This window comes from Podarcis muralis, chromosome 14 (genome assembly GCF_964188315.1).
Source record: "Podarcis muralis chromosome 14, rPodMur119.hap1.1, whole genome shotgun sequence".
Classification (NCBI taxonomy): Eukaryota; Metazoa; Chordata; class Lepidosauria; order Squamata; family Lacertidae; genus Podarcis; species Podarcis muralis.
In genome coordinates, this window is record NC_135668.1 from 46,162,296 (window position 1) to 46,176,728 (window position 14,433).

The 14,433-nt window shown below is 45.3% G+C and overlaps 1 protein-coding gene across 1 annotated transcript in view; it reads right to left on the minus strand.

The window, feature by feature from the left end:
• MYH16 (myosin heavy chain 16) overlaps positions 1-14,433 on the minus strand; it is a 55,928-nt gene that overhangs the window by 33,247 nt on the left and 8,248 nt on the right. Inside the window, exons 7-17 of the mRNA XM_077918623.1 lie at positions 14,158-14,250; positions 13,198-13,261; positions 12,399-12,497; positions 11,439-11,542; positions 8,441-8,579; positions 6,987-7,255; positions 6,001-6,171; positions 4,663-4,842; positions 3,756-3,882; positions 2,740-2,801; positions 999-1,086 (exon numbers count right to left, since the gene is read on the minus strand). Of these exons, the coding sequence (XP_077774749.1) occupies positions 999-1,086; positions 2,740-2,801; positions 3,756-3,882; positions 4,663-4,842; positions 6,001-6,171; positions 6,987-7,255; positions 8,441-8,579; positions 11,439-11,542; positions 12,399-12,497; positions 13,198-13,261; positions 14,158-14,250 (1,396 nt within the window). The remainder of the gene's footprint in view (positions 1-998; positions 1,087-2,739; positions 2,802-3,755; positions 3,883-4,662; positions 4,843-6,000; positions 6,172-6,986; positions 7,256-8,440; positions 8,580-11,438; positions 11,543-12,398; positions 12,498-13,197; positions 13,262-14,157; positions 14,251-14,433) is intronic.

Consider the following 14,433-nt stretch of genomic DNA (forward strand, 5'->3'; position numbering starts at 1 on the left):
GCCAAGTGGACGATGCTCCATGGAACAAGATGTTTCAGCCTGAATGCAGTCAACTGACCCCCCTCCCAAATCAACTGGGACAACACTGGGGGAAAATAATGTCTCCTCTTCTGCCCAAATGGTTGTTTAGAATTCAGGATGCTGCTGATATGAATAAGTCAACTTAACTCATTCATAACAGCAGCACCCCAAATTCTAAACAACCATTATATCTGTGCAAGAAAGGGCCATGTGTCTGATAGGAATGGATAGCTGCTGCAATTTCTGGAAAGAAAAAAACGGAAGAGGATGCATGACCTTATTCATTATTTTAGTAACTGCTTGTTTGTTTTCTCGGGGTTTCCTAGAACATTAGGACTGGACTTCTTCTTGCCCTGTTAGACTATGGGATTGGTTTAAAATGCATTTTACTTTTGTAAACTGCTTGGTGACATTCCTTTGAATGCACGCAGTACAGAAGTACGATCAAATAAATGAATTAAAAAAATTATCTGGCCTAGAACCGATGACTTCCCTCCTCCTCTTTCGTTTGTTATTTACAGTGTGCTGAATGGTTATTTAACCAGCCCTCCTTATATACCTATGGGATGTGGGTGGCGCTGTGGGTTAAACCACTGAGCCTTGGGCTTGCCGATCAGAAGGTCGGCGGTTTGAATCCCCGCGACGGGGTGAGCTCCCATTGCTCGGTCCCTGCTCCTGCCCACCTAGCAGTTCGAAAGCGCACCAGTGCAAGTAGATGAATAGGTACCGCTCCAGCGGGAAGGTAAACGGTGTTTCCATGCGCTGCTCTGGTTCGCCAGAAGCGGCTTAGTCATGCTGGCCACATGACCCGGAAGCTGTACGCCAGCTCCATCAGCCAGTAAAGCAAGATGAGCGACGCAACCCCAGAGTCGGCCACGACTGGACCTAATGGTCAGGGGTCCCTTTACCTTTACCTTATATACCTTTTTTATATTTACAATTTTTAAAAGGGAAAGAAGAACAGCAAAGCTCCGTACCGGACTGCTTGAACTCGTTTGGAACGATACAGCGGACGAAATGAGGGGCTGTGCTGTGTAAAGTGGTCATCAGCTTGTTCAGCTGCTCCTGAAACAGGAAGAGGAAATGGAACAGGGGGTTATTCAGGTGGGGGGAGAATATTGCATTCATTTCATAAAATTTATATACTGCTTGATTGCAAAGAAGAAGAAGACACCTCAAGGTGGTTTACACAAAAATGTAAACTCATTGGTGAAAACTGTTAAAAACAACTATATAAAACATTCAGAAAAACTAAAATCAGATTAAGGCATGCATCAGCATTCTACATATCCAGGCAGACTTGTCTAAGAAAAAATGTGTTTAGCAGGTGCAGAAAAGTGTACAGTGAAGACATCTGCCTGGGATCAATAGGCAGGGAGTTTCGAAGGGCGGATGCTGCCACACGAAACAATCAATTTCTTACAAATGCTAAACAGGTATCCTGTGACATTTGTCACAGTGCCGGCTTTGTGCCAGACAGAAGCAGCCGAGTGGGCATGGTGCCAGGTGATCTTGCAGGTAAACCGGTCCCAAGTTGTTAAGGGCTTGGTTGTTGTGGGCACCCGTCTTTCTCGAGAGACAATGGAGTGCGCCTCCGGGGGTGAAGTCAAACTGCTGTGTTAGCAGCACCAAAGTAACCTCTCCGGGGTGCAAACCTGGGCAGTGTGCATGGAGGTCCTGGGTTGACCAGATGACAAGACCCCCTCTCTTGGACTTGCTGATGTGGTCCAAAGGAAAACAGAGCAAGACATTTGGCACCAGCTCAGCTGCAGGAGTTGATGGAAGGAGGCGTATAAGGAGCCATCCAACCATCTTAGGGTCTTCACTCTGGATTTGTGTAGGGTTGATTCCTTAGCCTTTTCTTCTCTTGAAGATATCTCACAAAGCAGTGGAGGGCTGCCATTGATACACTAATGGTAATACCTTGAACTTGGCCTGGTAGGGATGCTTTCGTTTTTCCTGCCAGCAATCCTGAAGGCCCTCCAGAGCCAAACATCCCTGCTCCACGACTGTAGGTCACCACACCAGTTGCTGGGTTTCTGGCTGGTTCTCAACACACACACACACACACACACACACAGACACAAGCAAAAGAAGTGCCACATGGCTATCCACTGATGCCAATGACAGAGGTGGAGTTCCCTTACCAGGTAAGAATTTAGTTAATGAATTTTGGAAACAGATTGGTATAGAAATATCGGAAATTGTGGGTAGGAAGGTGGGAATATCTAAATTAATGGTTCTTATTAGTCTGCTTAGCACTGAGTTAAAAACAAAAGGGGAATGGAAATGGGTAAAATTGATGATAACTGCAGCCAGACAGGTTATAGCGAGTAATTGGAAAAATGCAGAAGAGTTGGGGGTGAACCAATGGAGGACAAAACTGAATAATATTATAATTTTAGAATATCTGACTGTGAAGATACACAGAATGAAAGGGTTTAAGGTCAGTGAGAAAGAGGAGAATTGGTTTGAGAAGAAATTGAATTTTTTGTGTAGGTTTGAACAATTTAGGGCAATTAAAATGTTAAAAGTTAAATAAACCTTGTGGATGGAGGAGTGTTAACATATATAAAATTGTACATATGGTTGATTTGAATAAGCTATTAATGATTATGTATACCCAATGTACCAGCCGCCTGGGAGGTTTCACTGTTTATGTTTTGGTGGTTGGTAAAAAATAAAATTTTAAACATTCTCTTACCAGGTGAGACTTACCCTATAGAAGTTGGAGACAGTCATAAAGGAGGACCCCCTTTTCTGCTTCTTGGTTGTTCCAGCTGAGGAAAACATGGAACTGAAGATGATTCAAGTGTATATGGAAATAAATTCATGTATACACAAAACCTAGGATGCTTCCCTATTTTCACCTCAGAGGCTGAGGGGTTACTAAGGCAGCCATTTCAGTACAGCCGCACCTTGGAAGTTGAACGGAATCCATTCCAGATCTGTTCGAAAACCAAATTGTGGCTTCTGATTGGCTGCAGGAAGCTCCTGCAGCCAACCAGAAGCAGCGGAAGCCCCATCAAATGTTCAGGTTCCAAAAGAACGTTCACAAACCGGAACAATCACTTCCAGGTTTCGATTGTTCGGGAGCCAAAACGTTCGAGTTCCAGGGCGTTTGGGATCCAAGGTACAACGGTACTCGCAGAAACAATGTTTCTGGTGGGGTTTTGGTAATGTGACTTTACAACAACAACATTTGTAGGCAGACAGATTTCCAAGTTGACAGAATCGTAGAATTGTAGAGTTGGAAGGGACTACGTGGGTCATTTAGGCCCACCCCCGGCCGTGCAAGAATCTTTTGCCCAGTGTGGTCTTGAACACACAACCCTAAAATTAAGAGTCTTGTGCTCTACTGACTGAACTGTCCGTCAAGGAAGGACAGGGGCCACATAGCTCAGCAGCACAACAACCCTGTGAGGGAGGTTAGCCTTAGAGACAGTCAGGCATTAAGCTTCATGGCAGAGTGGGGACTAGAACTCCTTTCTCTCAGGTCTGAATCCAGTACTCTAACCACTTCGCCACACTGCCTGATGGACGTGGCAGTCCACAATATCTGAAGTACACCAGGTATAGTGGACGGAACACCGTACCGGAGAGACTTTGGGCAAGTCACGCTCTCTCAGCTTAACCTTACCTGGTGGGGTTGTTGTGAGCAGGAAATAAGACAACCTAACCGGAGTTGTTCGCTGGGTTTGGGATAGGAAATGCAAGCAAAGAGATCCACGCACCTGCGGCCTCCTCTTCTTTGAAGAGAGTGCAGAGCAGGGCCATCCCGGACTTCTGGAACAAGCCCACCACCGTTTCATTCAGGGGGTCCTTGTTCTTCTCCAGCCACCCGGTGATATTGTAACCCACCTGGAGCAAGAAAGTGTTAGAATTCCTGCTCTGTGATTGCAGTCATGGGATTGTTGTCTTTCACATGACGGTGTATGTTTTGACTAAACAGAGTGGGAAGTGATGGAGACAGGATGTTTGTGTTACTGTGTTCTGTGAAGTGAGACTATTGTCCTTTGTTCTTTCTCTTTGCTGTCTGATGCTAGAGAGAGAGGGAGCCATGTTGCAGTGCTCCGTGTGTGTTTATATGTAAATAAAGTAGATTAGCCAAAATGCTGAGTTGCTGAGGTCTGTCATGCGCATGATGCGCAAACTCTGCGGATCCCTAAGTGTGCCGGTGTCGGTTGGCATCGGTCGCTGTGATGTTTGGGCTGAAGAAAGCTTTTGAAGCTCCCAAACGATCGACAAGGAGGGAGAGAACATGCCAGTCGGGCTTGTGTCTCTGCCAGGGTCCTACTCGAGTGTAGGCTGAACTCCTGACAACAAGGAGAGGGAAAAGTGGGCATGGTGGCACTCAGGAATTACATGACCGCAACACCTAGCTCTGTCTTCCGAAACCTGGTGCCCTCAGGATGTTGCTGGGATACAAGCCTCATTCCAGACATGTGGTTTATATACTTATGTGTTTGCCTTGTACATTAATGAACATTTATTCTAGATTTGAGACCTTAGAATTCTTATAACAGTATACAAATTTAATTAAATAATAATAATAATAATAAAAATAAAAATAAAAATAAAAATAATAACAACAACAATAATAATAATAATAATAATAATAATAATAATAATAATACTCACGGTGCCAGCATAATGCACCAGCTCAAAGTGGGCTTCGGCCCCTTTGCCTTTGCCTCCTTTGGGCTTCAGGAAGTTGGGGGACTTCCCTAGATGATTATCATAGAGAGCAGCTTTGAAAGTAGCGTCGGTTGCCTTGGGGAACACACACTGCTCTTCAAGGATGGAGAAGATGCCCATGGGCTGGAGAGAAGGAGGGCCCAGTAAGAAAACACACACACACACACACACACACACACACACACACTAGCCCTGGATTTAAATACCGTATTTTTTGCTCTATAAGGCTCACTTTTTCCCTCCTAAAAAGTAAGGGGAAATGTGTGTGCGTCTTATGGAGTGAATGCAGGCTGCGCAGCTATCCCAGAAGCCAGAACAGCAAGAGGGATCACTGCTTTCACTGCGCAGCGATCCCTCTTGCTGTTCTGGCTTCTGGGATTCAGAATATTTTTTTTCTTGTTTTCCTTCTCCAAAAACTAGGTGCGTCTTATGGTCTGGTGCGTCTTATTGAGCGAAAAATACGGTAAGTCCTCCTTGGTGTCTGCAAAGTGTTTGCAAAGTCAGCAGTGAAAATAAATAAATTTAATAATAATAACAATAACAATAATAATAATAATTTATTTATACCTTGCCCATCCGGCTGGGTTTCCCCAGCCACTCTGGGTGGCTCCCAACAGATTAAAAACAGATTAAAACATCAAACATTAAAAACTTCCCTAAACAGGGTTGCCTTCAGATGTCTTCAGATATTTCTTTATTTCCTTGACATCTGATGGGAGGGTGTTCCACAGGGCGGGCGCCACCACCGAGAAGGCCCTCTACCTGGTTCCCTGTAACCTCACATCTCGCAGTGAGGGAACTGCCAGAAGGCCCTCAGAGCTGGACCTCAGTGTCAGGGCAGAGTAGGGATTTATCATGAATGCGCAAAAAATAAGGACATGTGGAGGGAGTGATGAATATTAAGAATCTGTGCAGATAGTACTATCTCAGCAGGCTAAGGCGCGGGGTTGTGGCAAAACAGAAATAACTGCTTTGCCTTGCTGCCATGTGCCTTGCCCCACCTGAATCTGGCGAAGGAGCATCGCCATTGGTGCCCATTTGGGGCAAGATCGTGCCAATCTGGGGTGAAATCTCATCCAAAATGGCCGCCGTCTTGCCTCAAATTGGCGCTGATGGCGGCGGCACTTCTCAGTCACTGGTGGAGGCAGCGGGGAAGGTGTGTGCTGCCTGAGGGGACGAGTTCTGCTGCCTGAACCAGCGGCCTCACTTGCCTCATGTCTGGGCCGGCTCTGCCAAGCCACCAGAGGCCGGCCATGCTTCAGGCTGGTGAGAGAGGCTCACCTTTTCCAGGAGCTCAATGCAAGCCTGCAGATCCAGACCAAAGTCGATGAAGACCCAGTCGATCCCTTCTCGCTTGTACTCCTCCTGCTCCAGCACAAACATGTGGTGGTTGAAGAACTGCTGCAGCTTCTCGTTGGTGAAGTTGATGCAGAGCTGTTCAAAGCTGTTGAACTGCAAAGGGAATAGAAACGAAGGGCTGCGTCAGGGGCCGCTGGCGAGTGTGTGCCATGGGAAAGGGGGATGGAGTCTGACATGGCAGAGGGGGGCAGTGAATTGCAGGGAACTTCACCAGCCAGGAGGGACGCGGGTGGCGCTGTGGGTTAAACTACAGAGCCTAGGACTTGCCGATCAGAAGGTCGGCGGTTCGAATCCCCACGACGGGGTGAGCCTTCGTTGCTCGGTCCCTGCTCCTGTCAACCTAGCAGTTCGAAAGCATGCCAGTGCAAGTAGATAAATAGGTACCACTTTGGTGGGAAGGTAAACGGCGTTTTGGTGCGCTGCTCTGGTTCGCCAGAAAGTGGCTTAGTCATGCTGGCCACATGACCCGGAAGCTGTACACCGGCTCCCTCGGCCAATAAAGCGAGATGAGCGTTGCAACCCTAGAGTCGGTCACAACTGGACCTAATGGTCAGGGGTCCCTTTACCTTTACCTCACCAGCCAGGATTCAATAGCAGGGGGAGTTTCAGAGCTGGAGGGGGGAGCACAGGATGGGTTGGAAGAAGAGGAGGGAGAGGCAGGTCAAGCAAATGAACGGCAGGGTGCTTCTCCACCCTCTCCTGCATCGCTCTCTCCCAGGACCAGGAGGGGACTGAAGAGGGAAGAGCAGAGGCTGCTTCCCTGAAGGCATAGTCTCTGGATGCGTGTGCACAGCCCAGCAGGGGAAGAAGGTATATAAACTGGTTGCTCCGACTGCTCCATAGAGCACAGACCTGGGACAGACCCCACTGCAAACCTCCCGCTAGAGCTGTTCCTAGTTTCCCTGTACCTCAAAGATTTCAAAGCCAGCAATATCCAGCACTCCAATAAAGAACTGCCTTTGCATCTTGGTGTCCAGGGTCTTGTTGATCCTGACGACTAGCCACTTGAACATCTTGTCATAGACGGCTTTGCCCAGGGCACCAACGGAGTTGTGGCACTGGTCCATGTTCTGCCCCTTCTGCACAAACTCGTTGCCCACTTTCACCCGGGGCCGGGTGATGCCCTTCTGGAGTTCCCCAGAGTTGAGAGCCATGAGGTGGGCGACTTTGTCGGCCACTGCCAAAAGACCAAAGGCACAGATTAATCGGAAGGGGAGCAAACTGCTGGCCATGACAAAGGCCCCCGTTTCCTCAGACAAGGAAACCACAACCATTTCTGCAAGTTCTGCTAGGCCGCTGTTGCAGAAAGGACAACACAAGCACAGTCAGTGCCTGCCTGCGCAGAAGTAAGTCCAATGGGGCTAAGGGCTTGTTCATACTTCCGCTTCCCCCACCCCTAGATAGCACGGGTCCAAGCGGCTTTGTCTTTGCCCCATTGCTTTCCCCCAGAAAATTCACTCTCTAGTGCTAAATCGGAGCAAACAACAATCCACAGAAAACCCAAGTGCTGTTTGTTCGGATTCAGCACTAAACTGTGGGCTTTCCTGGGGGGAGAGGAAGAGCAAACGGAAATGTGAATAAGCCATCAACCACATGTTTAATTAGCACTTTAAACTACATTTTAAAAAATTATATTTTATTAAGTTTCAACATTTTTAACATCTACAATCCAACAAACAATCCCTCCCCTCATATTTTATCAACTTCCCACCCCATTTTCCACTTCTTCTTGTTTCTCCACTTCTGCTTCTCCCTATCTTCTGCCTGTTGAAATCATAACCACAATACTATAATCTACAGTGGTACCTAGGTTTTTGAACATCTCCGTTGACGAACATTTCAGTTTCCGAACCCCGTAAACCCAGAAGTAAACGCTTTGGTTTTTGAACACGCCTCAGAAGTCGAACATGCCACGTGACTTCCGCTGAGTGCAAGATCCTGAGGCCTAGATGTCAGCTATTGAATTTTCGGTTTTTGAAAGTTTCAAAACTCGAATGGTCTTCCGGAATGGATTACGTTCAAAACAGAGGTACCACTGTAATTACTTATGTGGCTCATAGCTCAAATCCAAAGTAGTCCAAAAAAGGCTTCCATTCTTCCACAAAGCACTCATCAGATTCTCTTAATTTTGCCAGTTCTGCATAGTCCATTATTTTACATAATGTCAACACTTTGAGTTGCAAAACAGTGAATTCCTTTGAATTTGAGAGGCATCCCTTATTTAGTTGGGGAGGGTGTGGCACTTGAGATGTTGTTGAACTCAAATTCCCATCAGCCCCAGGCACTACGGCCAACGGCCAGGGACGATGGGAATTGTAGTCCCACAACAACTGGTTCCTGCTGCTCCTCCCCGCTCTGTTACCTTCAGCGGTGTCAACTTCTGCCTGCTCCTCTCTTGGCTTCTGCTTGAATTTCATGTTGCCGAAGTGCATTATGCCTCCAGTCAGCTTATAAACGCTTATCTTCTCTTCTTGAGTGAAGCCTAGGACATCAAAGGCCACCTGGAAGAGAGGAATCATTATCATTTCCAAACCTTGTGTACCGTTTCTCAATAGGTGTCAAAGCACTCCACACACACACACACACACTCCAATTTAGATATTACAGCCAGCAGTTCAATCACCACTGCCATCGAAACTAGAATAATTAAGTTTAAAACCCCTCAACTCCTGGAGGCATGTTGAAAAGAAACATTCTCGTTTGCTTCTGGAAAAATAAATAGGTAGAGAACAGTACAAGAGCTGTAGCTTCATTCTAGAGCAGCGGTTCTCAACCTGTGGGTCCCCAGATGTTGTTGGACTACAACTCCCATCATCCCTGAGCTCTGGCTTTGCTAGCTAGGGATGATTGGAGTTGTAGTCCAACAACATCTGGGGACCCACAGGTTGAGAACCACTGTTCTAGAGCATCTGCCAAGGAGTGTGGTGGAGTCTCCTTCTTTGGAGGTCTTTAAGCAGAGGCTTGACAACCATATGTCAGGAGTGCTCTGATGTTGTTTCCTGCTTGGCAGGGGGTTGGACTCGATGGCCCTTGTGGTCTATTCCAACTCTATGATTCTATCTCCTCTATATGCAGAAGATCCCAGGTTTCATCCTTGGCATTACCAGGTCGGCCTGGCAAAGACTCCTGCCTGAGAACCTGGATCAGTGTAGACCACTGGTCTTTGACTGGTGGCTCAGTCAAGACCCTCAAATGGTGGCATCCTGATCTAAGGTGGTCTGTAGCAGCAGCAATAGGAGACGAAGGGAGGAGGAGGGGGAATAATAATAAGGCCCCCAGTGCATGCTTGGGTTAAAGGTGGGTTGTGAGTCTAAAAAGGTTGGATACTGTGGTTATAGGCAATGCTCAGGTATGTGGACCAGTGATTGTTAAGTACTGTATAATTGCTTAATTGACACTGAAATGGAGAATGCCTATGTGTATTGCTGAAAGGGTTTAACTGGAAGATTCCATTGAAGCTAAGGAACAGCAAAAAGGGCTCTCTGAGCTCCTTTGTGGGCTGATAATTACCGGTAACTGTTGCTGTTCTCTACTTGCTAACACGTGAGTGTTTAACCTTAGATCAGGTGATTAAGGTATTGAATTGCAAATCTCCACTTTGAAAGATAGTTGCCATTAGTGTTTGTTCCCAGGCTCTGCTGGAGTAAGATGCCTTTCCAGGAGCTCAATAGCCTTGGGGCTGGAATGCAGGCTAACGGAGCCAGTGTGTGTGTGTGTGTGTGTGTGTGTGTGAGAGAGAGAGAGAGAGAGAGAGAGAGAGAGAGAGAGCGCTATGTTTGTCAACTCTGATTATATGTTATTTTATTCCTAAGAAGATGCTGAGCCATGGAATGATTTGGGTGTAGCTTTGATGCTTTTGTTCTGTTTTGAAGAAAGTTCCGCAAGGAAAGTTTTTGAATAATATCTAATGGGTCTGGAAAGTGCTTCATTCCAAAAAAAGAGAGCCACTTTTTATCCATCTGGTTGCTACAAGATGCACAATATTAACATCTGCAATAGTAATCTGATTTGGTACGAGGCAGCTCCCTATGTGGACTTGATTACACTCCCCTCCCTGCCCTCTCATTTCCTTAAAGTATCTGAGCGAGGCTAAAGACTGCCAAGCTGTGCTTATAGCCCTTAGGCTGCCATATTTTGCTACCGTTTCCCTCCTACACCCAAAATACAACAGGTGCTCATTTGGGAAATGATTTACAACGAGCGTAAGAAAATGTTCAAATGCTCCTTCCCTTAAAAAACACTGAAGTCTTCCTGCTAGGAATTATGGGAAATGAACCCCCCCCCCCCAAAAAAAAAAAATACAGGAGAGTCCTTATGTATGTTACAGTCCCTGCCAGAATTCTAATCGCAAAAGGTTGGAAGGGAGAGGATACCCCATCTAAAGCAGACTGGCAAAATAAAATAAGAGAGTATGCCGAACTGGTGAGATTATCAGCAAGGCTAAGAGATGTTACAGCCATATTTTTTTTTTTCAGAGAGTGGGTTATATACAGAGTTTATATAAAAGAATATTGTCAAAAGATCAATTCATTGGCAGGTTTTGATTGAGCTTCGGTGTGTCAATAGGGTAACTGTATAAAATAAAATTTATAGTAAGTCAAATAATATGGAGAAAGTAAAGTTTAAGCTCATATTTAAGGAATTTAATTCGGGAATGCAAGGGGAAGATCGGAGGTCTTGAAAAATGTAATCACAAATGGACGTACAAAGTGTGCATTAGTTAAAGAATGAAGAACCATTTATTTTGTATTTCTCATTTTGTCTATAATATAGTAATAGTAATTTATTATTTGTACCCCACCCATCTGGCTGGGTTTCCCCAGCCACTCTGGGTGGCTTCCAACAAAGATTAAAAATACATTAAAATGTCACACATTAAAAACTTCCCTGAACAGGGCTGCCTTCAGATATCTTCTAAATGTCAGGTAGTTGTTTATCTCTTTGAAATCTGATGGGAGGACATTCCACAGGGCAGGCGCCACTACCGAGAAGGCCTTCTGCCTGGTTCCCTGTAGCTTTGCTTCTCACAGTGAGGGAACCGCCAGAAGGCCCTTGGCACTGGACCTCAGTGTCCGGGCAGAACGATGGGGGTGGAGACGCTCCTTCAGGTATACTGGGCTAAGGCCGTTTAGGGCTTTAAAGGTCAACACCAACACATTGAATTGTGCTCAGAAACGTACTGGGAGCCAATGTTTCAGGACCAGTGTTATATGGTCTCGGCAGCCGCCCCCAGTCACCAGTCTAGCTGCCGCAATAATATCTATTGTACACTTCTGTTATAAAGTTTTCAATCAATAAAGCACTCAAAAGTGGGGGCGGGGGTGGACAACATGCAACAGGTGCTGCCTTTGCAAACTTACATCTGTGAGAAGCAGTTCCTCTCCGTCGTCCATGTTGTCAACAACTGTGACTCCTTGGCTTGTCCAGTGGTACTCCTTGGGGTCCGGCACACAAAGCAAGGATGCTGTCACATAAAAGGAATGTCAGGATGCAAAAACTGTGGTCCTTTTTTAAGAACTCTGCTGAATCAGCCCCGATAGTTAGCTCAGCATTCTCTTCTTGCTAGGGATAGAAGGACCTGTCCATCTCACTTGCCTCGGCTTCTCATTTTCCCCCTTCTCAAATTCGTGCTTTGCTTCATGCCAAAATCCAGTTCTTACAAAGCATCTTCCCATGAAGATTTCATCCAGCCCATCTAGTCTAAAAGCATCCTAACGGTGTAATCCAGTGCTTTCCCCCCCAAAAAAATGTTTAGGGGTACTCTCATTTTGACTCAAGAAAATCACCATTTTAGAGTTCAAATCGGGGAAAATAAATACAGCAAATGTACAAAAGTACAAAATGTTTAGGGGTGTGCGTCCCCCTGCGTCCCGCCAGAAAAAAGCACTGGTGTAATCCATACCCATGCCTTCTCAGGAGCAAGTCCCACCATTTAAAAAGGGGCTTGCTCCTAGGTAAGGAAGGAGGGATTTCGCTTCTCTCCATTTCTCATTTTTTCCCACCTTAAATTCAGTTCTCCACATTTCTGCAGCTATAGGCCATTTTATTTTCTTTAAAAATCCTGATTTCTCTTACTAACACGTTGATTTTTTATGTATGCTTTCTGCTAACCAATGCATTTTTATAAACATTGTTTCGCTGGAGAACTGGATTACAAAATTCAAAAAAAGGAGAATCTGGAAGGATGGCTGTGTTTCAGTTCACAAATTGTTTTAGCATGTGCGAATGATAGATTTGGCATTAAATGGAAACTGAATTTGTCCCTCGGCCCCAGTTCTTGCACACACACACCCGCCAATACACAGGGGAAAGTTTCATACAAACAAGATCTGGCTTCTTATTGGAGAGGAGCTGGTAGAAGATGTGATAGCCCCTTTCAGCGGGTTGCTGAGAGATCACCCGAGATTTCTCTAGGAGATCTGAAAAACAAAGTATACCCAGGTTTAAGCTGATACTGTAGACCAGGCATGTCCAAAGTCCAGTTCGGGGGCCTAATCTGGCCCCCTGGTCGGTTTAAACCGGCCCCTGTGGCAGTTTATTTCCTGGGGCAAAATCCGAAAAAACCCTCAACAACTTCAATCCCAAAAAAAGCTCAACAATGTCAATCCTAGAAAAAAGTTGGTTGGCCCTTTTTGGTTGGCCCCCTCACGGCCCTTCACTTCATCAAATCTGGCCCTCTTTGAAAAAAGTTTGGACACCACTGTAGTAGATTGTATCCAAACACTTCAGAAGTCAGCTCTGTTGCTCTGATATGACTTAACTGAACTACAATGCCACGCACAAGCAACATTAAATTCTGACTCCAGGGAATCAAAATCTTGGACCAAGAAAAACTAAATGAATGAACTTTGAACTGAGGCAATCTGCATAATTCTGTGTCATTCATTCTGTCACTTCCTATTAGCACCATCACCAAGTTTATTAGAAAAATCTGGTCAATTATTCAATTTATTTTCCATTAATACATTGACTAATCAATTGATTAAATCTGTGTATATTTGCATATGTCCAATCAACTTTTTGTTTTAGACATACAAACATATACACTTCCTAAGATTACTGCCAAATTCCACTTAAAATGGATTTCGGGGTTGAGATTAGCCGAACTTGGAAACTTACAACTCTCAATGTCAGCTCCAGCCAGTTTTCCTGTGCTGCCAAAGTGGATTCGGATGAATTTACCCTGGGATGAAGAATAAGAGGCAAATCAGTTAATGGAGATGGCAATATCTAGATTAAACAGTACAAGTGCATGGTCTTTATAGTGGTGGTGCCCTCCTTGTGGAGTGCCTTTCTAGTGGAAACCTGCCAAGCCCCAACAGTATGTCAGCTTCCTGAACCTGGTGCCCTCTGGACATTTTGGGCTGCAACTGCCATCAGTCCCACCCAGCAAACGTGAAATAATTGTTATCACCTCATAAAGTGATACAATCACCTTCAGTGTAGACAACTGAGAGTCAACAAGCGCTAGGTCATTAGTTGAAGACCAAGCAAGTGATGTGTATGCATGTGTGAATCAGTGCATCCCTCTTCTTCTTCTTTGGCAATCCCTTGTAGCTGAGTCTTTCCATAAACATGGTTTTAACAGTGAGTTTGTATGTGACTGTGGAGGCCAGTTCTGGATCCACACATCCTTCCACAGTGGGGACAGAGGTTTCCGGGTGAGAGTTGATCACGGTGTGGATTTGCCAAGCATGCCTTCTTCTTAGCACATTTCTCCCTTGTATCCTGAGTTTGATCGTCTTCAAAGCCCATGACACATTTGGTAAAGGCTGTTCTCCAATTGGAGCACTTGCAGGCAAGTGTTTCCCAATTGTTGGTATTTATACTACATTTTTTTTTAGATTTGCCTTGAAACAGTCTTTAAACCTCTTTAGTTGACCACCAGCATTACGCTTTCCATTTTTAAGTTCGGAATAGAGTAGTTGCTTTGGAAGACGATCATCAGGCATCCGCACAACATGACCAGTCCAATGAAGTCGACGTTGAAGAATCATTGCTTTGAGACTGGTGTTCTTGAATCAGTGCATAATAAGGAGGGGACAAGGGTTCAAAATATTTTCAGATTCTTGTACTTACAAAGCGGGAAGAATTGTTGTTCCTCGTTGTTTTGGCATTTCCAAAGGCTTCCAGTACAGGGTTAGCCTGGATGATTTGATCTTCCAGGGACCCCTGACCGAGACAAACAAAAATGTGTAAATCACCTTGAGATGGTGGTTTAAAAGGACGAATCAATTGTAGTAACAACAGCAACACAGTTTTATCATGGGGGATTTCTCAACAGCTAACGATTAACATATTATTCCAGACAATGCCTGCATTTCAGCTGGAACAAGACAACCATTACTCTCCAGA